The 24,936-nt window shown below is 36.7% G+C and overlaps 1 protein-coding gene across 2 annotated transcripts in view; it reads left to right on the forward strand.

The window, feature by feature from the left end:
• Nucleotides 1-24,936, forward strand: part of Tbce (Tubulin-binding cofactor E) — a 270,639-nt gene that overhangs the window by 150,577 nt on the left and 95,126 nt on the right. For both annotated transcript variants that reach the window (XM_090375351.1, XM_090375353.1), the window contains exon 9: nt 9,367-9,496. In XM_090375351.1, the coding sequence (XP_090231477.1) occupies nt 9,367-9,496 (130 nt within the window). The remainder of the gene's footprint in view (nt 1-9,366; nt 9,497-24,936) is intronic.

Genomic DNA, 24,936 nt, shown 5'->3' on the forward strand with positions numbered 1-24,936 from the left:
CTCCCCCTCAACCACCCCTTTATCCATAGCAGCAATTTGCCTCCAATGCCACACTGCTCCAATTTGTGCAGCAGTCTTCCATGTGCAACAGTATCAAAAGCCTTTCTAAGATCCAAGTATATAATATCAATGTTATTCCCTGCATCCAGTTCTTTTGTGACTGCATCATAGTATCCAATCAAATTGGTCAGGCAAGACTTCCCCTTAACAAAACCATGCTGTGTCTGAGCTATAACTGAAGTCTTGTCTAGATGATCCTGCAGTGCTTCTTTAACCAGTGCCTCCATTAATTTTCCAGGAACAGAAGTTAAACTAATAGGTCTATAATTACTTTTGTCGCCCTTTGATCCTCCTTTGTGAATTGGGTCACATTTGCACGTCTCCAGTCCATGGGTACTTCCCCTGTGTCCAAGGAAGCTCTCATAATTATGGCTACGGGTTTGCTTACTTCCTTTGCTGCCTCCTTTAATATAACTGGATAGATCCCATCCACCCCAGGTGCTTTTCTTGTATTTATCTTCAACAATTTCTCCTCCACTTTACTCTCAGTTATTACAAGATTCTCTAGCTTACTGCCAGAGTTGAATACACCTCTGGCATTCCCCTCGCTGAATAACCCCTCATGTGTGAATGTCGATGCAAACTATTCATTCAGTTTGTTAGCTACTTGAGCAGGATCATCAACAGTTGACCCATCGATATCAATCTGATTCATCCCCTTCCTTCTAGAGTTTACATAAGTAAAGAACTCTTTGCTGTTTTTCTTTGCATCCCTTGCCAAAGATTTCTCGTAATCTGCCTTTGCCTGCCTAACCTCCTTTGTAACTTGATTACAGATCAACTTGTATCTGTCATAGGCTTCTGTGTCATGTGTTAATTTGTATGTATCCCATGCATTTTTCTTCTCTGCCATATGTCTCATTAGTTCATCTGACATCCACTTAGGCCTAAACCTTGAACAATATTTCTTAGTTGGTATGTAAAGCCTAGTAACTTCCAAGATAAGTTCTTTGAATGCTTCGCATTTTGAATTTGCTGTTGGTAACATCATCAGTTGGTCCCACTGTATAGAATTTAAATACTGTCTCAGTCCATCGTGTCGCCTTTACGAAAGCAATAACCCTTCCCTTTACCCCTAATGATAGTTATCTCTTTGAGTAAATCCGACTTCAGCACACTGTGATCACTGCCACCTAGTGGTTCATTTACCTGCAGATTCTTAATGCATGAAGACTCACCACCGATAATCAAATCAAGAGTATTACTCCCTCTAGTTGCCTCCCGAACATGCTGATGTAGAAAACAATCATCCAATAAATTCACAAAAACCTTGCTAGTGTGTGAGTGACCATCCCCCAAATTCCAGTCAATATCTGGGAAATTAAAATCCCCCATTATAAGACTCTCTGATTTACTGGCCCACTCTATTTCCCCGTACAGTTTCTTATTATACTCATCAGAGTCATTAGGCCTATAGCACACTCCTACTCTCAATTTTGATCTCCCAATGCTTATGTCACACCAAACTGACTCGACACTGCACTGTCCAGCAGTGTCGACTGGCTTCACTTCCTTGGATTTTATGTATTTCTTAACTAATAGCATAACCCCACCTCCCTTCCTATTCTGTCTATCCATTCTGTAGACATTGTACTCCCCAAATTCCAGTTCTGCATTCCTTATATCTGTGTGACACCACGTCTCTGAAATCCCCACAATATCTGCCTTTGATGTTTTGAACAATACCTCAAATTCATCCAATTTATTTACTAAACTCCTAGCATTGGTGTACATGCAAGTATACATGCACCTGTTCTTTGTCTTAGCTACCCTAACACAACCTATGTGTTTATTTACCCCAATGATTTCCAGCAGTCTCTGAAATATCCCGCATCTTATTTTCCAGGCTGCGGCTCATTCCAATAGAAGTAGTGCAAGAATCACTTTCACCTCTGCCAGTGGCTACTGTTAATCTATTAGTCCTTGTTGCCCCCCAATCTAGCAGTTTTCCGACCCACCTAACACTGCCTCGATAGCATCAGCAAACATTCTTGCACCCTTTCTATTTAAGTGTATCCCATCCCTGTAGAAGCAGTCTCTCCTGTTAACAAGTACAGACCAGGCTGAAAAAAATTTTACCCCTTGAGCCTTGCACAATCTTTCCAGGGCCGAATTGATCGACAGGGCTCTCATCATATACTCCCTCCTATTGTGTCTGGGCAGAATTGCAGACACTTTCAAATTCAACCCTAATTCACGGCTTTTTTTCAACAGTGACCTGTACTTGTTAAGTAATTCCGCCGGTCTCCTACTCTTAATATCATTAGTGCCATGTGTACAACTATATCACCTTTTGTGCCCTGAAAAGATGATATCCGCTCTACATCGTCATCAACCTTTGCCCCTGGCAGACATACCCTGGTCCTGTTCCACCTATCCTTTTTACAAAGCAAGTTTCCCGTTTCCCTGACAATAGAGTCACCAACAACTACTAGTTCCTTTGGGACCAGCGCATTCTGCCTTGGGGGCTGCCGCCGTGTTGTGTGATGACCAAGTGTAAGCTCTGACATTGGTGTGGGCAGCTGAGAGCTTGATGGGCCCCTCACTTTTAATCCTTCGAGGGCATCCACCCTGTCCTTCAAGCTCTCATATAGTCCCATAACAATGCTGAGTTGTCGCCTGATTTCCTTACACTCCTTGCATCGCGCACACACAAAGACTTCCCCCATGGCAGTGTCATGTCCCGTACCTGACTGCTCCACAAACATCAAGCAAGTAGTGCATTTTAATAGGCTGTGATTCAGAGGGCATCTGCCCCCCTCAGTTCTCCCCTGAGCCACAGCACTCCCATTAGCTTGAGCCTTTTGCTTTGCTGCTCTGGTCAGAGTCATGATTTCGATTTAATTTCAATAAAATTTCAATTTCAGTACAAAATTAAAACCCTAAACTTATATCCCAACACAGTTATAACGCTATATTTATGTTTCGGTATCGAGTGTTATCTACGAAATACCTTTATATAACTTCCGTATCAAGTTAAGTATTAATTATTTATTTTTTACTAATTATTTATGTTATGTAACCCAAGTCGTTATATGTATAGTTAAAGGTACAATTTAATTGACAATGAAGTTCAACAAGATTAATTGACAATATTATGTACTATACTATATTAAGCTTATGCTATCTATTTCGAGATATTATGTATCGCGTAACAATGGCGGCTATTTACGAACGGTAAACACGTGGATTTGATACCCTTTCCGATACTAAGTAATACCTACAAAATCTCTATCTAAGTATCGTAAATAGGAATATAAAGCTACTCTAGAAAATAAGTTAATATGCCAATTTAAGCTAATAAATCAGAAAAAACTTCTCTGTTCCAGGAGCGGCAAAAATGTACGTCCGCACAGGCTACTACCGTTCTCGAGTGTGTTTATGTTAGATGTTTATGTTAGATGCCACATGAGTGTCTCAGTTTGAATTTGGGGATCAGTGACCCTGGCTATTTTATAAAATGTGATAAAAACTTATTATTTAAAAAAAAAAAAAAAAATTGTCCTTTATGGGTTTTTTTTTTTCATGATGGAGATAGGGGCTTGTAATTGTTCCCCTTGAAAGAGGAATTCCCAGTAAGCACAAGCCATAAGCTCATGTTGATTATGTCCCTGCCCTTTGTACACATCACCCGTCACTACTACCGATTGAATGATTTAGTGAGGTCTTCAGACTGGTGCTTGGAGCGGCCACCATACTGTGGCGCCGTGCCGGAAAGATAACCGAACTTGATCATTTAGAATTTAGGGGATCAGATACTAGGACAGGTACTGGTACCACTTGCATAGGGTAGTTGGTTATGTCCATATACTGTTATTATTACTGTTGTTCAAGGAACTCTCTTACTAACCTACATGTGTTCAAGATTGCGGCTTTCTGGAGTTCAATGTAACTGTTCTCTGGGAGGCCTATTTCTGCTAGGTTCATATGGAGGCTCTTTGGCACCTTGCTAGTGGTTGACAAGATCATCGGGATGGTCATTACTTTGACTTCCTGTCTTAGGTCTGAGTACTTCCTGATCTTTTCCTAATATGTTTCCTGCAGGTTGCTGGTGTTGGTTACTGTTGTGTCGATCAGATAGGTAACCATTTCCTTCTTGCCGATGAGGTTTATGTCTGGTCTGTTGTCCATTATTATGGCATGGTTCCAGTATAGTCTCTGAGTAGTAGTGGTCCCTAGTATGGCCTTGAGACTCATACTTGTAATACGGTAAACTTTCTTTGATCAGCTGGTATTTTTGAATTATCTTCGGATTACCTTTGCCACCAGTCATGTGTCGCAGTGTACTCCATCTGGATTATCATCCTGCAGTGATGTTCTGGAGTGTTTCTGGGGCCAGGTGGCATCAATGATATGTGTCATCTGTTACTCCGGGGTCCTTGGTGATGTATTTCCTGTAGTTTCTGTTGTTGATTACCTGATCGTGGATGGATCCTATGGTCTCAGGGAAGAGCTTTCCTTATGTGAGCCAAGCATTGGAAACCATCTTATCTATGTAGCCTTGATGGAAATCATTGTAGTGTCTGACATGGAGTGTCTTCTTTGCCCATCTTTCTATCTTTGTTTCTTCTGTCTGTGTGAGTGTGGTCTCCATGTAGATGTTGATTGTTGTGTAGTGTTTGTCTATCTTTCTTATGCCTGGTAGAATGGTGCTGTGTTTTCCTGGAAATAATCCCACAGGTTCTTAATCGCCTTCTTCTCTTGTTCATTGAAGTTGGTCAATTCCCTCCCTCCTTTACGGGCTGTGATCAGTCTCTTGATGGCCAACTTCAGGTGGTGTTGGCACCTTTTGGTCATCATTATCCCAGTCGATCTCATAATCTCCTCCAGATCGGTGTTGGTCCAATCTCTGATCCCAAAGGAGTGTGTTAGTACTGGGGCTGCATAAGTGTTTATGACTGTGACCTTGTTCTCACCATTCAGCTTTGATTTTAGCAGGCTTCTCAGTCTCTGATGGTATTTCTCAGCTAGGAGGGCCTTGATTTTCTTGTGTTCTAACTGGTGGGCCTGCATCATCCCCAGATATTTATGTCTTTCTCTATGCCATGGCTTCAATCTCTTCACAGGCCTTCAACTGATAGTTTCATCCAACTGGATGTCCTTGATGCAGTCCATGGGTGTTGCATTTGTCTAGGCCAAATTGCATCCTAATGTCAGTGCAGAATACTTCAGTGATCCAGAGTATATGTTCGAGTTGATTATTGGTTGCAGCATACAATTTAATATCATCCATGTACATCAGGTGAGAGAGCCGTAGTGTGGCTACCCTTTTTCGGGCCCGGAGGCAAAGAACATGTTCGGGCCCCTAATTAATTAATGAAAATTGCAAAAAGAGGAGACTGCCAAAGATGCCGGCCCCGGAGGCAGTTGCCTTGCTTGCCTACATGGTAGCTATGCCACTGTGAGAGAGAGTGTACAGGTTTTCTTCCTCCCTTCGTTTAGGGTATATCCCTACTTGCTGTTATTGAGCATGGTGGACAGTGGGTTGAGTGTTAGAGAGGACCATAGTGGGCTCGAGTACCTTCTGTTTGGGAGGTCCATTGCCTTCCTTCTTCTCATGTCTGATTTTCCTTTAGAAGGCTCTCTGGTTTTCATCAAATATCCTCTTATCAGTGTTTCTCTGGGTACTCTCACTGTAATGGTGACATCTCTTGCTGAGTGCTTGAGGGTATCACAGCATTCTTCGATCCTCAGATTATAGACCTTGTGTTTGTTTTGGATGTTGTCCTTCTTGAGGATGGTCTTCACTTTTTTTTATCAGTTTCTTACTTCTGTTACCCTGTTGGTACTGGTTCAATTGGCCTGTCTTCACTCTTATCTCTTCTATCTTTTACTGTAGCCTTCTTTCCCAGGCTGGTGGTTCCCTACCTTTGTGTTCTGTTGGTCTCTAGTTTCCCTTTCATTCATTCTGACGGCTGCTATTGCAGCAGAGTAAATGGCTGTGTGGATGATGTCTAGTTTTACTTTATTGTCTTTATTATTATTTAAAAACACTTTCTCCTTTTATGGGATTTTTCTATCCCATGACGGGCACTAGTAACCAGTGCATGAGGTGGTTGGTTGTATTGAAGAAGCTTTCTGGAGTTCAGGATAAGCATTCTCTGGGAGGCCTATCAATGCTAGGTTCTTATGGAGGCTCTTTGGCACCATGCTGGTGGGTGACACAATGATTGGAGTGGTCGTTACTTGTTCCATATGACACATATCTGACTTCCTCTCTTAGGTCTGAGTACTTCCTGATCTTTTCCTCATATGTTTTCTGGAGGTTGCTGGTGTTGGGCATCTCTATGTCAATCAGATAGGTAGCCATTTCCTTCTTGTTGATGAGGGTTATGTCTGGTCTGTTGTGCAGGATCATCTTGGATCCTCTATCTATAAATAGCTTTAATAGAAAACCAAAAATGAGAACAAACTTATTGGAATTATATTTCAAGAACTTGAGCAAAGTTGAAACATTATTTTTGATAGTTTATTTTAGGATAAAACACCTATAATCTCCATGAATTGATTACTTTTGTCAGTGGGGAACACTCATTATCTGTATAAAACAACTACATGTAATTTATGCTTCTTTCTTCTATCAGTGCACAGGCTTCCAAACATGCGAATGGATCCAAAACTGATACTGTTGTGAATGCTGTTTTGGTATTACCTACATCTCCCATCTGTTTTGCTTCCAGCTAACGTCACACATACACTGGCAGAATCATGTGCTTTCACCACAGCACTAAAACAAATAGAACACATTGCTACCTGAGAGAAGTGACAAAACTCAAAAATTTTCATTTTTAAGTTATATAGCACAGTTAATTGCAAAATGGGTAATTAACTGTGCCCTTTCGTATCAAGACAAGTATCAAAAGTAAAATTAATAATGAATGGTAGAGAGATATGTCCCTATTCCTATAGGCTGCACTTTACAATGCACAAACTAGAACATCATTTATCAGTTGTGTTGTATAAGTGCTAGTCTTATTTTATAAATTTTATGTATTTATATGTCTAATTTTTATTTACAGTTCTCTTTCTTCACATCACATTTTGAATTACAATCTTTTTTTAGCCTCAGTAATTCAGGGTGATCAGGAAACGTTTCAAATAAATATGGGGATTTAAAAATTAGTACTTTGAGGATTGCTGTTCACTTCTAATAAAATATTACTGTTGCTATTTAGATTTAGTAATTCAAGGCGATCAGAAAGCATGTTAGGTAGAAGGTGGGGAGATTTAAAATTTAGTAATAGGTAAGGGTTACTATTCACTTTTAATCCATGATAATTGTTGCTTATTGAAATATTACAGTACTATTTAATTATATCATATTTTAGGGTTTGTGAATGACAAATCTTTAAAGCCTTTTCCGGAAAAGTGTTATTTTTGAGTTGTATTCCTTCACGTGAACAATATATACTATCTACAGTTCATAACACAGATCACTGCTCTTAGGGAACTTAAGTGCAAGGAATGCTTCGCACCCTGATCATCCTGGTTTCCGCCATATCGTGTTCCAACTAATCCCATTATACAAAGCAATGGTCAGGCCACACCTAGAGTACTGTGTACATGTCTGGAAGCCTCATTTTAGGAATGATGTAGAGATTCTAGAACGAGTACAAAGAAGGGCAACAAGATTGGTGAGGGGAACAAAGGGGTGCTCTTACCAAGAAAGGCTTAAGTTCTGCAAATTGCAGTGCCTGGAGAGTAGGCACCTGCGAGGTGATCTGATCGAGGTGTATAAGGCCTTGAATGGGTTGAGCAAGCTGAATGCTGGTGGAATTCTTCGTCTTGCTCAGACTAAGAACTTGGAATCTGAGGGGGCACAGTTTCAAATTGAGGAAAGATAGTTGTAGAATAGATGTGCGGAAATTTGCCTTTAGCCAGTGGGTAGTTGATTGGTGGAACAAGCTTCCATCTTTTGTTGTGGAAGCTAATAGCCTAAATAAATTTAAGGCTGAGCTGGACAGGCATTTGGAATGAATAGAGGGATGAAATGGGAGGGTTTTTTTTTTTTGGCTGATGCTGCCTAAGCTTGCTTTCTTGCATTGTATACCTCATATATCTTCAAATATATATATATCTTCAAAAAAATATATCTTCAAAACCCTGGATGAAAATTTGCTTTTGTTGGATTCAAGGCTATAATGGTATTCTGGGAGGTGAATGTGCTGATCTTTCATCAAAAACTCTTTCAAATCTCAAATTTATATGAAATTCCATTTCCACTCATAGACTGTAAACATACAAAACAGATTCGAAAGATCAGTAACAACCTTTCAACCTTAAGAAAATCAGACATGAAGAAACTATCATTGCATGTGGAGAAATCATTATTGCACTGTAATGCATACCTATCTAATGCATTTTTACCTGAAAACAGTAAGAGCTCCTTATTGTCACTGTCCACTAACAGTGAAATGCATCCTTTGTGGGTGTCAGTATCGAGCAACAGTGTTCATTTCCAACATACTTAGTATCTCATAGCAAATGACTCCATTATAACAGAGTAATTCAAGTAATAACTTAAAGAAGATACAATTATTGATTTTAATCAACTCTTTTATTTACTATGCTGTCTTTATTGACTAAATTGGTAACAGGTACATTCTGGCCTTGCACCATCAAAAACATCAACATCAGTGCTGTAACATATGAAGTCATATGCTACCCTATTAGACACATAATTGAGTACATTTTTTTGTTTATTGGTTATATTTTTATTAATTTTTTATGGAGTAGTGTGGATATGTATTGATGTCCTCATGTTAGCACATTTGTATCAGTTGATTTTTGTCGTGTAGCAGAAATATTGATTTTCAGCAAATTAGTTATGGCAACTGTTCAGGGAGCGTTATGAAATGTCATTGGTTGACCTTATAGTTGATTTCAAGTATCAATAAATTGACCACTGTTACTATTTGGCTTTAATGATGATGGCCATTTTTATAGGTTGTTTATTGTACTTTTTTTTTACTTATTTATTTTTCATAGGTTTCAGCAAACATTGGACTTAGCTTGGTTTGTTTAGTGTACCTTACATTGTTGACAGTCATTTATAGACTGTATAAATAATATTAATTTTATGCTTTTAGTGATTGCTTGCATTAAGAGTGATATAAATGCAGGATTATAAATGAATTGTAAACTGCTTCTGAAAGTTTGGGTTAACAACACACACACACACACACACACACACACACACACACACACACACACACACACACACACACACACACACACACACACTTTTATATTTATTTATATTATTATTTTTATTGTTATCATTATTATTATTCTTTTTATCTTTAGCTTGGAAGAATTGTTAATTGACAACATTGGTTTGGGCAGCATTTCATTTCCTGATGTTCAGCCAACAAAGAAAACAACACTCTTTCCTCGGCTGAAATTCTTATCTCTAACTTCCAACAATTTATCTGAAGTATGTTGCAAACATTATGTTATTTAACCTTTCTTTACCTCTCAAATAAACTTTAAATATTCATGTACTTTGTATCAGTTATGAAACTTAAGTTTCTACTAGCTAGATTTACTAGTACATCAAGTAAATTTTCTATATTGATCTCTGCACCATGAAGCCAAGGTTGTTATGATTGTAAGAATGTTTGAGGGGGGGGGGGGAGTAGATAGTACTATGATGTTTTTTTCTTCAAGATTAGCTGAAAAATGATCATTGTATAAAGTTTGTTTTTGAACAATGCACCTGCCAGCATCATCTACTTGAAAAGCCATTATGGACTGGAGACTAGCCAAACACAGCAGGATGTAACATCAAGCTGGGAGTATTATAAAATTTTATCATTTGACTTTTGAATTGATTCCAAGAAACCAAAACAGCACAAAAAATACAATAGTAGTAGTAATGGCAAATGATGCAAGAAAGCAAGCTTATATAGCATCAGCCAAAAAAAAAAAAAAAAAACCACTATAAATTCCACCCATCCATACCCCCCCCACGCAAGAATTTGTCTAGTTCTTCCTTGAATTTATTCAACCCATCCACTTCCACAACAGATGGAAGCCAGTTCTAACATCAACCACCTGCTGGCTGAAGGCAAACTTCAACACATCTAACCTGCAATTATCCTCCCTCAATTTAAATTTATACCCCCCCCCCCTGATGTGTATAGTCTAAGCAAGTGGAAGAATGCCATTGACATTCAGCTTACTCAATCCACTCAAGGCCAAGGTCAAACTTTGCAAAGAGATGACTACCTTTTGGCTTTAACTGCTCAATGAAACTGATATCTGAATGTTACATTGTTAAAACATGAGTTCTTTATGGGCACAAGATGATGCAAATCAGATCAGACCATACATCAGAATACTCTTTTCCAAAGAAGATTTTATGTTTGCCAACTAACATTAGTAGAACAGTTATAAATTCCAGATACCAGTGAAAGTTTTACATTCCATTCACTACACTATAGGAGATGCAGGGACTTGGCTTAAGAATATTGCACTTAGCCAAAAAAAAATTAGTGTGGCCAGTTTCAGCTTGCATCCCAATTCTCACTGAATCCATATACTCTGCAAATGTGAAATCTATTGGAGTCATTCCTTCCTTTCTGCAGAAATGGCATCAGTTTGATGTAGTGTGCGAATACATTACAGAAGCATTGTCACTATAAAAGCCTCTATGCTATCAGAAACAACACTGATAGGTTAGTGGAATCATGACAAGATCCTGAGGCTAGTAGTCTTCCTTCCTTGAGCTGTTGGTATGCAAACCAGCAGCTCAAGAAAGATTCATTTTCATTAATAATTCCATTTCTTAGGAGTTTAGAAAAATAATAATTTTTGAATTTGAACATTACATAATTGATTATGCCTCTTACCAAGTAATCCATTTATTCTCTTCAGTTTCTTTATTCTTTATCTTTTTTTTTTATACCTTTATATTATTAAATAGTTTTGAGAGTTGAAGGTTGTGTTTTACTGCTTTTACCACTGTTCTCTCTCTGCTCTCTTGATTCTTTCTTTTTTCCATTTTTTATCCTCCTCTCCCATTCCCCCTTCTACTTTGTCTTACCCAAATAAAAGTTGATTCGTGTATGGCTACCACAGTGATTACAGTCACTGCTCTTTGAGAAAGTTGTCTTGGCACATAATAGCCATTGTTGCTAATGTGCCAGAAAAATTTTATACCAAACCAATCTTTGAGAGAGACCTGGGTTTGAATACCACTGAGAATAAAATCTTTATAGGCTTTTCACAGAGTTAGTTGGCTGCATAAGGGATACATGTTTTTTATCATAAAAACTCGAGTTTTTCATCCTGAAAACTGTGCAGCCAGCCAGTTTTGCATGCAGTTTACAGATACACACATTACAGACATACCAGGCTTAATGGTCTCGATACAAATATTCAACATAAGTAGCCTACACTTATCCATCAATAATTTTTTTTACTTCTGAGGACAGCATTATACATGTTAAAAAGGGAATGTCACCTTGAAGAGCAACTTCAACACAATCTGAACATACCAACACAGTTTGTATTTTATTATGGTCAGATAGTCAGATTGTATAGGAGTTGTAACTGGCCTTTGATATAAGTTAGTTTCTCTTTTAGTTCCCCAATATCCATTTATAATGTGACAACTTTTACATTGTTCTGTAGCACTTAAATTCATTCTTGTATTAATCCTCCTAATTAAATATTTGTGACCTCTTTTGCTAAACTTTTCTGTTTGAATAATGATAGTTTTTCTAATAATACGAGGGGAAATGAAAATGTATGTACAAGATAAAAATATAAAAGCAATGAAATGTTATTTTTCAATATAATTTTTTGTTCTATAAGTTTGATATCACACTTAAATGTTTTTACAGAAGCCTGAGAAGAAAGCTTTTTGATTGGTTATATAGCTTCTTCCCACCAGCAGTTTCAAGGTTATCTATGTAAGTTCTCAAAGGCACCAGTTTGGTACTGTTTAACACGTTGAATGCTGACTATGAGTTAATTTGTATTTGGCAATCTGGTCCAGGACGCCGACTATGAGTTAACTCGGACTGGTATGACTTGCCTTTCAGGCGCAGCTACGAGTATATTCGTAGCAAATATGTGCAACTGATGGATAGTTGGCTTCTGGGATAAGAATGAAAAATCAACCACGGAGTCAGAAAACAGAATTTATTCACAAAAAAAAATATTTTCTTCACGCAAGGAGCTAGCTTCTCTTAGCGCACTGGACAATAATAGCGTGTTCCGCAGTGTTTTTTATTTCTCATACATGCTCAACGTGGCTAAGTCGGGTGTGATTTTTTTTTTTTTTTTTTAGTTGGTGGTATAGCCAACTCAAATTCTAAATAATGAATTTTATGTTCAGACCTAATCTTCTTGGAACTTTTAGAATTTTTTCTCCAATGAAAGATTCAATGTAACTTTTCCGTCAAGTTATGGGTTCCACCAAAAAATGTCTGAAAATCGGAGAAACCCGTAACTTGACGGAAAAGGATGTGTACATTATGCATATATATTTCTATAATATATAATGCAGTTTTTTTCGGACATCTGATGGTTTTTCTTAGTGCTAAATAATACGACAGTATTTGATCAGATCGATCTATGAACCAGAACCGTACGACTCATCAAAAAGCTCTTCAAATTCTGAGTCACTCACATTAGCATAGAGCTCAAGCTCTCTTTTCTATAGCCAGTGGTCTCTTCTTATCCATGTTTTAGTACTTTAAGTGTTTTTTTTTTTTTTTTTTATAAAAAAAAAAAAAACACGTAACAAAGTACTAAATACAATGTACACGACAAAGTCTGTGTCACTGCAGCGGATTTATGCACAGCACAGATTGATATACAGGTGACCCCCGCTTAACGCTGATAATTCGTTTCCGGAAAAACAGAGTGCTAAGTGAATCCGCGCTAAGCGAGCGCCGCATTCCCATAAGGTAACATATGTATTTGTGAGTTGCGGTCGGTGCCATAGGATATTTCCTAATCAATAATAAACGGTAGTGAAAATATGCACAAATGTCGGTCAAAATATTTAATATTCAAATATTTGTACATATAAAATATTCTGCATTACATACGTATATAATTATGTGATAACTACTTACGTATCAAAAGTAAACTTAAAATTCCAATTAAAATAATGAATTTAATTGATTTAATTTAATTGATGAATTTAATGAAAAATGTGTGGATTTTGGGTTGAACTTTGGTCCTCTTCCAAATAAACTAAAAGGGGTATTAATTTTAAATCCCCCACAGCATTACCACCCAACAATAAAGTCAACCGATCCTTCGCCGCTTTGAAACCTGACATGTTTTTTCTTCTTTCAATATGAAACTTCTTTTAGGCATTCGTTTCCACAAAAGTCCTGCTTCATCTATGTTAAAAACTTGTTGAGAAGTATAACACATAATACCCCTCTTCAATAATTTTAGCCAGTTCTTTTTTGAAAGTTTCGGCTCCTTGATCCGCACTAGCGGCTTCTCCCTGGATTTTAAATCTATTCTACCAGCCCTTACCAGTTTTAAACGGTTCCACATTTTTTTTTTTTAGGCGAGTTTTCTTCAGATCATTATATTGGCTAATCTCTCTCTCTCTCTCTCTCTTTTTTTTTTTTTTTTTAATATTTAACTTAACTGAATTCTGCATTGGAATATTATCTTCAATGAAATTAGTCTTTCCATTTCAATCCTAATAGCCGGCCTAGTCCTAGTTGCTGGCAGTGGAACAGCTATCTTTCCCGCTGCTGAAATTAATTCTTTATTTTTTTATAATTGTTCTTACAGTTAAAGTTGCAAGTCCTAAATTATAGCACACATCCGCTTGTCGTTGACCGGAATCGATTCGCTTCAAAACGTCTAATTTAATTTTGAAATTCAGTCTTTTTCTTACATTTATAGTCTTCGTACTGCGCCCAGACGTTGTTGCTTTTTCATTCCTATCGGTCATTATTAGTTCTTCGAAAATGTAACTGCGTTGGTTGCATTAATTATGATACAATGTTCAAGTAAACTGTCCGTTATGTACGATGTCTAATACTGTACTGAGTGATGAGTAGACTTCAGATAAATGCATATAACACAAATATTACAAATATTATCAAATATAATTGATAATTTTTTAAAATGTTGATCTCGAAATTATGTAACAAGTCGCGATTATGCGATTAAATTAGTGTGCGAGAAAATTTCACCGAGCATGGGAAATTTTCGCAATCGGTGTGGGAAACGTTTTAATTCTGTTTTGCTATTCATTTTCAAGCTATCGACTCCATCAAATGAAACGATTTCGTTAAATATGCCAAAAATGCAATCTGTAAAGGAGCGTTATAGTGATCTGTGACAGCGTTATAGTCAGTTATGGGTTATAATATAAGAACAGCGTTATAGCAAATCAGCGTAAAGCAAACTGCGTTATAACGGGGGCCTGCTGTACAGAGAATTCTGCAAGTTACAACATGTCGAGTTAACTCGTAGTTAGCTGCCACAAAGAATTTTCTATTACGTACGCCAACTACGAGATAATTCCCAAGGATTTTTTTTTTATGAGTTTTTGTGATGAATATATATTATAATTTGGGTTTTGAATAATTTAACATGCCTAACGCAAATTGACGTCGGAGACCAGTTTACCCAAATAAGTCTTGGCAGTCAACGTGTTAATGTGTTTTAATAATTCAAACCCCAATTCTTCTTTGAGTGAGCAAAATATGTGCAACATGAGGTTTCCATTTTTTCAAAGCTGTAGAATCCATTTTGAAAGGTTTCCTCATCTTTTTATTTGAGAATTTAAATTATGTTCCAGTAATTTGCAGTATTTTTTACTGTTTATTGTTTCACCTATTCATAAAAAATCAACTACTAACAGCCCTGCAGAGTCCCAAAAATTGATTCCTTGTGATTAACATTATCATCGGTTAAAGAGGTTGATGATCCTTTTCATAATGTTCACTGACAGTGATTGTACTATCGTTTTAAACCATTCAGTACATTTAGATATAGTTTTTAATGATACACAGTTAGATCCATTTACGTATTATCCTATGGCGAAGGACCCTGAGCTTTGAGAGGCAACAAAGGGATAACAAAAATTTGAAAGTTACATAAAAATAAATAAATAAATTACAATCTACCACTGTCACTGATTAGAACAATATTATTTATTTATTATGTCACTGGTTAGAACAATATTATTATATGGATTTATTTGATTTCTCACCTTAAAAACTACAAAAAAAAAGTCTTAGGCCGGAACACTGAGAATACAGGCATACCTCGAATAACGAATAGGATGCGTTCCACGAAATTACTTCGTTAAGCGAAACTTCGTTTTCAGAGGTAAAAATACTATGGCCAGAATAGGGATACGTTCCTACGTAAAGAAAATGAAAAGCTTTTTTTTTTTGAACAAAGAAAAGTTTTATTAAATAAACAGTCAACTTACATACAAAGTGAAATCACATTTTAAAATATGAGTCCAAAGTTGATTGTTTATGCTCTTTTTCTCTTTCATTTAACAATTGCCTATACGGAGTTATTGCATTTAACACTGATCGCTTAAAAAATAACACTTCTTCCTAAATCAGGATCATTTTCACTAAAAAAATTTAAAACGTTTTCAATGTCATTTAAGCACCTTTTTAAACCTTTGGTTGTTAACACTTTTTCGGCAGGAACTTCTTTAACTTCGTCTTCATTATCTTTGTCTTCGTTGCTAACAAGGTTTTCTAAATCTTCCACTGAAAAACCATCATCTTCTGCATTCAATAAATTTCTAACATCCTCTTCATCGACATTTTCGAAACCTATTGATTGAGCCATCTGGATAACTTAATTTCTAATTTCTTGGATGTTATTTTCTTCTTCTAGTACAACTTCTGGCCATATTTTGCGCCAAACTCCATTTAAGCATTTCTTAGTGCCTTCTTTCCAAGAACTATCAATGTTTTCAATTGCGTTTTTAATGGTGTAGTTTTTCCAAAAAGTTTTAACTATCATTTCCTCTTTATCCTGGCGCCTCCATAGCCAGGTGGGAAGGAGCAGCAGTGCGTAGCGCACGCTTCTTGATTAAACCGAGGTTCGAGCCCCTCACCACCAAATACGGAGGATGCGGAAAGGTCAGGGAATGACCACCGCATATCCTGGAGCAATATGGCCTTAGTTGCTAATGCCCCTTAAAAAAAAAACCAAAAACAAACTCTTTATCCTCTAGTTCAGTTAAACTGCTTAATGCTCGACGCAGATAATAAGCTTTAAATGATGCTATTACTCCCTGATCCAATGGTGGAATCAGGGAAGTTGTGCTTGCTGGAAGAAACACAACTTTGACAGGAATGCATGTGTCCAACGTGTTAAGATCAGTAGGATGTCCCGGAGCATTGTCTAACAACAAAAGAGATTTTTCTTCAAAGTTGTTTTTTTTTTGACAATACCGTTTTACTTCAGGACAAAAGTGGTTAACAAACCAATCAGTAAATAACTCCTTGGTAACCCACGCTTTTCTATTTGCTTTCCATATTACAGGTAAATTCATTTTTATGTTACCTTTTAACGCCCTCGGATTTTCTGAATGGTAAACTAATAACAATTTTAATTTATAATCGCCAGAGGCATTTGATCCAAAGAGTAACGTTAAACGGTCTTTGGCTGCTTTGAACCCAGCAGCTGATTTTTCTTCAACAGAAATGAAGCTTTTTGTTGGTAGCCGTTTCCAGAACAAACCGCTTTCGTCAACATTGAACACCAAATTTGGAAAATTTTCACGTTCAATTATTTCCTTTAGTTTTTCTGGAAACTTATTTGCAGCTTCTCCTGTTAATTTTACACTATGAATCCTGGCCCGTTTTTTAAATTTCTCGAACCAACCACGAGAAGCCCCAAAGGTTTCCGTAATTTCTTCAGTTTGTTTAGATTTCAGGTGATTAAAGTGGAATATTTTTTTTATGTTAAATGGGGCTTGAAATTGCCGACTTCGTTATAGCGAAGCTTCGTTATCAGAGGTAACGTTAACCGAGGTATGCCTGTACTCTGTTTGAGCTCTAGTCAGATACATGTGGGACCTATATAGTTGGGATACACAGGCAACAGTTAGGCATATTCTTTGTTTCGGATTCATTTCCCAAGTTTTTTCCTATATAGGAAGGTCTTCCACCATGCTGTGAATTGAGGCTAGACTGCCAATGTATGAACAGTTTATCCTCTCAAAATTATTTATTGTTTTATCCAACTTAGTTTCATTTCCAAAATTTTACTAAAATTTTTAAGCTTGAATTCCTTGGGTGGATGTATCCCTTCATAAAGTATATCAAAGCCCCTAAAGTTTAAAAATTAAAATTATCTGTCAGAGCAACATCAATATGTTGTTTTATCTTTTGATTTGCATCATTATGTAAGAACTCGAGAAATATGACCAAAAAATATAAAATAGCAGGCATATTTCTCTCTCACTTTTGGCACATTTTATGTAAGGACACCCACTCATGTAATTATAATTAACATGCTCCTTGTATCAATGCATATAAGCATTACAGCATAGCAGACAATATACAGAGTGGTGTAAAAGTTAAGGCATGTGAAACTGCTCGATTCTATCAGCATACTGATCAATGATTCATTTTTGTTTATTGCTTGGTACACAGTTTTCTTTTCTTTTATTTATTTTTTTTTTTTTTATTGTATTGATGGTTAGTTAATGTATATAGAATAAACTTTCTATAAAATTTTCAATTTTTTTTCTGATTTACAGAAAAGTAAGTGTTCACTTTTAGCTGTGAATTTCAGACTGTCTTTTCAACCTTTATTTACAGATTTTCAGAATGTCATTTTTCAAAATTCCAATAATTACTGCACATTCAACAGGCTCTCTCAAATATAGGTGGCAGCGAATATGTTAACGTGCTTGCTGAACAACTTGTCTGGCATTCATTTATTGCAGTGAACTGGCTTTGGCTTCAGTTATGCTTTCCACCATGCTGTGAATTGTGAATCTGCAATGCTCACCACTTTCTATAGTGTTGCAGACTGTCTGCAGTGTTACTGCAAACAGTCTGCAACACTATACAAGTACTGTTTGCAAGTTACTGTTTTAGAAAAGTGATTAGAAGAACCAGAAAGTCGCAATGTAGATTTTGTTTACCACAAATCAAATATTCTTAACTATTAGCCAATTTTTTTAAAAAAGTATTCCTAATACTAAAAGGGGGTTTAGGGCTAAAAGCATCAGACTACAGGAAATTTACTAGATGAACAAGTTAGTGCAAAGCATCATTTTAATTTGTAGTAAATCACGAAAGTATGTTTGTTTGTTATTTGGTTTTTAGGAGCATTACCAACTAAGGCCATATTGCTCCGAGATATGCGGTGGTCATTTCCTGACCTATCCACATCGTCCGTATTTGGTGGTGACGGGCTCGAACCCCAGTCTAATCAAGAAGCGTGTGCTATGCACTGTTGCTCCTTCCCACCTGGCTACGGAGGCGCCTACGAAAGTAGGTGAAATGGCATCGTTTTTGTGACAATTCATATTATGAGTGAAATGGCATCGTTTTTGTGACAATTCATATTATGAATGCCCTCTCAGTGAGTTGCGATATTGCAGTACCCTGAATAAGCAATGCTTTTCCAGTAGAAAAGACTAATGTTACTTATTCTTGGCAGATACCACCACCCAGACAGCAATGTTTTGAAGCTTGTCAGCCTCTCATTGGTGGGTGGATAGGTACCCCAGTGATATAATGAGACAACTCAGTTATAAAGTATAACTCCACAATATACGAAATGCCAGATGGTGTGTGATAGTAAAGACTAAAAAGGGATTTGAGGCTTTAAGGATTTAAGAAATGCCTTGGACTACAAGTTAGTGCAAAACATCATTTTAGTTAATAGCAAATTATCAAAGTAGGTGAAATGGCATAGTTTTTGCTATGAACTAAAATGATGCTTTGCACTAAATTGTTCATTTAGTACTCCTAATATTAACTGTCAAAAAAATATTTTTTATTCAGAAATACACATGGTGGCTTTATATGCTTGTGAAGAGTGCTATGTGAAAATTGACATGTGTAATTAGATCATACCTCTTGATGGTATAAGCCCCATCACTTCACCTTGTTGCAGTGATGGGGCTTGTGTGCTCTAACAACCTCAAGAGCCAAGCCAGCAGTAATTACTAGTAGGGTCATCTAAACCAGACAGGTCTTCATGAGGTAGGAGCCAGACTGAGAGAGAGAGAGAGAGAGAGAGAGAGAGAGAGAGAGAGAGAGAGAGAGAGAGAGAAAGGAAAACTCCAATTCAAACCAGGTAGGTCTGACTCTTTAGCCCAGTAAGGCAACATACTTAAGAGACAGTGCTCTAAATAACATTTCTGGACAACGGCTACAGCTCTTACAGTGGGGATAGAAGCAATCTGAACAGTAAATCCATCTGACAGCTTAATGATAGATTTTTCTATTACAGCACTGTGATGCCAGGGATGCTAAGAATTCCCTGGCTCAGAGTGATAATACTTTTGCAAATTGGAACATGGAATGTCAGAACAATATTTGCAGCTGGAAAACTTAAGAATGTGATCCAGGAGATGACAATACAATGTACAGGTGATGGGATTATGCAAAACTAGATGGTCTAGCTTAAGATCCTAGTCACCAAGGACGGTCTCCAAAAGCATCCTCAACTCTGTGGCACATTCTGAGCAAATGATGTTTCTCCAGCCGAAAGGAAAACCACTAAATATCAACATAATTTAAGTATATGCTCTGACGGCTGATAAGGAAGATGTGGAAATTTAAAGTTTTTATACAGAACTGAAAGAAATAGTCAAAGTAACAAGACCTAACTATTGTTATGAGAGATCTGAATGCTAAGGTTGGAAGAGGCAGATCTGGTGAAACTGTAAGAGAATTTTGTCTTAGAGTAAGGAATGAAAGAGGGGGATCGGCTGATACAATTTTGCCAAGAGGAGAACTTGATGATTGTAAACACCTGGTTTCAACTCCCTAAGGGAAGGCTCTATACATAGAAGTTGCCTCTAGACAGCAAAAAAATATGATCAGAAACCAAATTGACTATATCATGATTAACCAGTGTTTCTGGAGAAGTGTTAAAAGTACCAAGGCATATCCCAAAGCAGATATTGACTCTGACCATAATCCGGTCATAATCAAATTGAGATTGAAAGCTATAACAAAGGTGAGCTTATTGTGGAAAAATCAGAAAACCTGGACATAATACATAAAAGACCTCTTTGCTGACAGTGAACGTGAGTTAGATGACAACAACAACAATGCACTAGTAGGACTATCCATCCTAAGATCTGAGGTAGAGAGGGTGATTTAAATCCACAAAGAAGGGAAAACCAGAGGACCTGATGAAATCCTATTGGAAGTAGTCAGGTTGCTCAACCCCCAAAGTATCAACATCCTTGTTGAATTACTGACTAATCAGCTTGATAAGCCAAATTCTAAAAATGTTCCTAAAAATAATTAAAAGTCAGATATTCAGGAATTGTGAGGATTCTATGGATGGTGCAAGTTTGAATTTAGAGAAGGATTGGGTATAAGAGAAGCACGATTTTGTGTCTAGATAATGATGCAAAGAACAACAGATTGACACCATCTTTGTTTTATTTACTTTGAGAAGCCCTTTGATTAAGTCCAACGCACTAATCTCATCAAAATTCTTGAGGAGTCTGGCCTTGATGAAAAGGACATCCATATAATCAGAAACCTTTACTGGAACCAAACAGCATCAGTTGTAGTTTGACGGCAGAATGAAAACATCAACATTGAAAGCGGAGTAAAGCAAGGATGTGTACTCTCACTCCTCTTGTTTAATGCATTAAACAAGAGGAGTGAGAGTACACAATCTGTGAATGATGAAAGTGAAAGAATGGGCTTCAGGATTAATGTCACCAAGGCTAAACTTGTGGTACAGGATGATACCAACATCTCTCATATTAAACAGAATGCTTATAAAGAGATTCAACAAGCTCAAATATCTAGGCTGCTAGATCAATGAAAAAAATGAACCAGGTATGGAAATAAAATGTAAACTCCTTTAGTCAGCATTTTCTTAAAAGATCTTCACTGTGCAATGGGAACTTGGATTTCCACCTTAGAATCTGCTTGATGATATGTTTTCTTTGGTCAGTTTTGTTGTATGGTGACAAAGCATGGACACTGAAAGCTAACACCTTCAAAAAAATAGGAGCATTTGAAATGTGGATATACAGAAGAATGTTAAAGATACCATAGACAGCAAGGGTGACTAATGAATGTTGTGTAGAGAGCTAGAAAAAAACAATGAATTGCTGAAGAATGTAAAGAAAATAAAAACTGTATCTTGGACCCCCGATGCAAAACAACAAATATGCACTTCCATGGCTAATTACTGAAGGGAGAATGGAGGAAAGAAGAAGAAAGCCTGGGAGAAGATGCATATCATGGCTAGATAACATCAAGAATTGGATGGGACTGAACACCAAGTTCAGTGTTCAGAGATCAAGAGACATTAACTGTGGTGGGTGCCAACCTCCATTAGGAGATGGCACACAGCGAAGAGAAGAGATTAGATCATGAAATTAAAAAAAAAAAAATAACCCTGCCATTATGACCATAATATTTTAACATTACAGAGCCTCATTAAACAGAAAAAATAATAATGATAAATAAATAAATAAATTCTATAAGAAATATTCAAAAATCCCATACTATATACATTTTTAAAATTTTTTTTAACTTTGTATTTCAGAAAAGCACTGTTTGTTTGTTTTTGTTTTTAGGAGCATTAGCAACTAAGGCCATATTGCTCCGGGATATGCGGTGCATCCTCCGTATTTGATGGTGACGGGCTCGAACCCTGGTCTAATCAAGAAGCGTGTGCTACGCACTGCTGCTCCTTCCCACCTGGCTACGGAGGCGCCTAGAAAAGCACTCTGACACTGGCTGGTTAGAGGGAAATCAATATAAACTCCTTTAGGCATTGTTTAGCTTTTTAATTGTTAAAATAAAGTTATTATATTTTATATTATTATATTTTTAAAGTGCATATTTCCAGACTTCTTGATATCATACCATCGATATCACATAAACAGATGAGTGGCCAAAAAGTGTGCCACTCATTTGTTTTCGTGAGTTGTGTGTCACCAGAGTTACACAAACAGGCTTGTGTGTGTCACCAGAGTTACACAAACAGGCATGACTATGTATAAAGTGAACCATCAGGTTATTACATTTTAAAAAATGAATTAAAAAATATGCTTGAAATTTAAAAAAGTATTATTCATAGGTTGTCCATTATAATGTTAAAATAAATGATGGCACTACAAAGTGAAAAATTAAACTTTCCTCTCCTATATTAAAATGATTAAATGGCATACTTTACGCAAGGAAGCATCTGTTTGAGAGTTAATCTGTTATTTCTGTACTGCCCCTACTTAAGTTGTTTACTGCTGCCCTTGAGGAAGCTTTCAAAAGATTCGACTGGTTGCAGAAAGTAGTCAATATGAATGGAGAGTATCTATACCATTTACAATTTGCAGATGACATTGTGATCATAAGCCATGATCCCAAAGAATTAGAGGAAAATCTTAATCAGTTGGTAAGGATTTTGGACTAAAGATGAATATGGCTAAAACAAAAGTAACGACAAACAAATATGCCATAGAAAGGGATGTAATCATTGAAGGAGCAGTAATTGAAAAGGAAAGTGGATTCATATACTTATCTGGAACAAGTCATAGTGGTAATAATGATAAATGGCTAGAAGTCAAGAGAAGAATAAATTTTGGATGGATAACATTCGGGAAATATAGTCATATTTCCCGAATGTTATCGGGAAATATAGTCATATTTCCTGAATTTTCCTGAGGAGCAATATCCCAGTTTGTCTGAAATGTAAAATAATGAACCAATGTATACTCCCCACCATGACTTATGGAAGTGAAACTTGGGTACTCACCAAAAGAATGGAAGCGAAGCTGAAAACTACACAGCGAAGAATGGAACGAATTATATTAGGAATCAGACTGTTAGATAAGAAGAGAAACACATGGATTAGGCAGCAAACACAAATAAAAGACATTCTTATCAAAACTAAAGAACTGAAATGGACTTGGGCAGGAAACATAGCTCAAAGACATGATGGCAGATGGACTAAGAAAATAAAATAACAGAATGGTACCCAGAGGAGCTAAAAGAAAACCCAGAAGACAACAACGAAGGTAGACAGATGAAATTTGCAAGTTTGTGGGTAGTAAATAGATGGCCATTGCACAAAACAGAAGAAACTGGAAAGTTGCTGGAGAAGCCTTCATCCTGCAGTGGATTGAAAACAGTTGTTGATGATGTTAATCTGGGATTACTGCTCTCCCACATGAAGTATCTTGCATGTTTCAATATTAAACTTCAGTTACCACTTTCAGCCCATCTGCCTAATTTGTTTATATCTTTTGGAGTAGCATACTCTGATTACCTTGATTTAATGACCCTGTCAACTTCATATCATTTGCAAAGTTAGACATTAAGCCTAATGTGCCCTCATCAATATCATTAATAAATATTGAAAACAATGAGCCTAGCACTGAAATGTGGAGAACTCTGCTAATACCATTAGGCCAAGAAGAGCAGTGTCCATTGATAACCAACACTATCTTTTACGAACAACCCATTTCTTTATCCATAGCAGTCATTGACCTTGATGCAACACTTCTTCAATTTGTATTGCAGAATTTTTTTTTGTAATGGTATCAGAAGCTTATCTGAAATTTTTGTATAAAATATAAAATTTTTTTTTTTTTTTTCATCTAGTTCTTTTGTTATTGTGTCATAGTTTCCAATCCAATTTAGATTGGCCAGACATGATTATCTCTTAAAAAATCCATGCTGTGACTGCAGTATAACTGCATTTGTAGCTAGATGATCCTGCATTAATTGTTTAACCAGTGACTCAATTCTTTTCCCTGGAGCAGAAGTGAAGCTAACAGGTCTCTAATTACTCGTGACGCCCTTTGATCTTCTCCTTTTTGAATTGGAGGAGACATTTGCACATCTCCAGTTCAGAGGGACATCCCCTGAATCAAGGGTGTTCTTAAAATCATGGCTAAAGGTTAGCTTACCTCTTTTGCTGCCTCCTATACTTAGCTTCAACAGTTTCAATTTTCATTCTTTTCAGTTATCACAAAATCATTCAATTCTAAGTTAGAATTTGATAACTTCCGGCATCACCATCCCTAAAAAATTCCTCGTGTGAATGTTAATGCAAAATACCTATTCAATTTTTCAGCAACCTGAGCAGGTTCATCAACAGTTAAACCATTAATATCTACTGAACCAATGTGATTCATCCATTTCCTTCTAGTGCTTACATAAGTGAAGAAGTGTTTACTGTTTATCTTTGCATTCTTTTCCATGATTTCTCGTAATCTACCTTAGCTCATAATCTAACTTACTTTGTGACTTGATCGCAGCCTAGTTTATATCCACTGTAGGCTTCTTTATTGCCTGACAATTTGTATGCATCCTACACATTCTTCTTCTCTGCCATGAGTCTCATTTGTTCATCTGACATCCATTTAGGTCTAAGTCTTGAACAGTATTTCTTATTTGGTATAAAAAGCTTAGTAACATCTATGATTACATACCTGTGTGCTTTCTGTTTAGAATTTGCTGTTGGTAACTTCATCAGTTGGTCCCACTTTATAGAATTTAAAAACAGTCTGAGACCACTATAGTCACCTTCACAAAAGCAAAAACCCTTTCCTATTCCTTTTACAATAGTTATATCTTTAAGTAAATCTGACATCACTACACTGTGATCACTGCCACCTAGTGTGTCTTTTATCTATAGATTCTTAACAAATAAAATGTTGCTGCTGACAATCAGATCAAGAGTATT

Source organism: Mastigoproctus giganteus, chromosome 6 (assembly GCF_048544385.1).
Source record: "Mastigoproctus giganteus isolate SK-2022 chromosome 6, ASM4854438v1, whole genome shotgun sequence".
Taxonomy (NCBI): Eukaryota; Metazoa; Arthropoda; class Arachnida; order Uropygi; family Thelyphonidae; genus Mastigoproctus; species Mastigoproctus giganteus.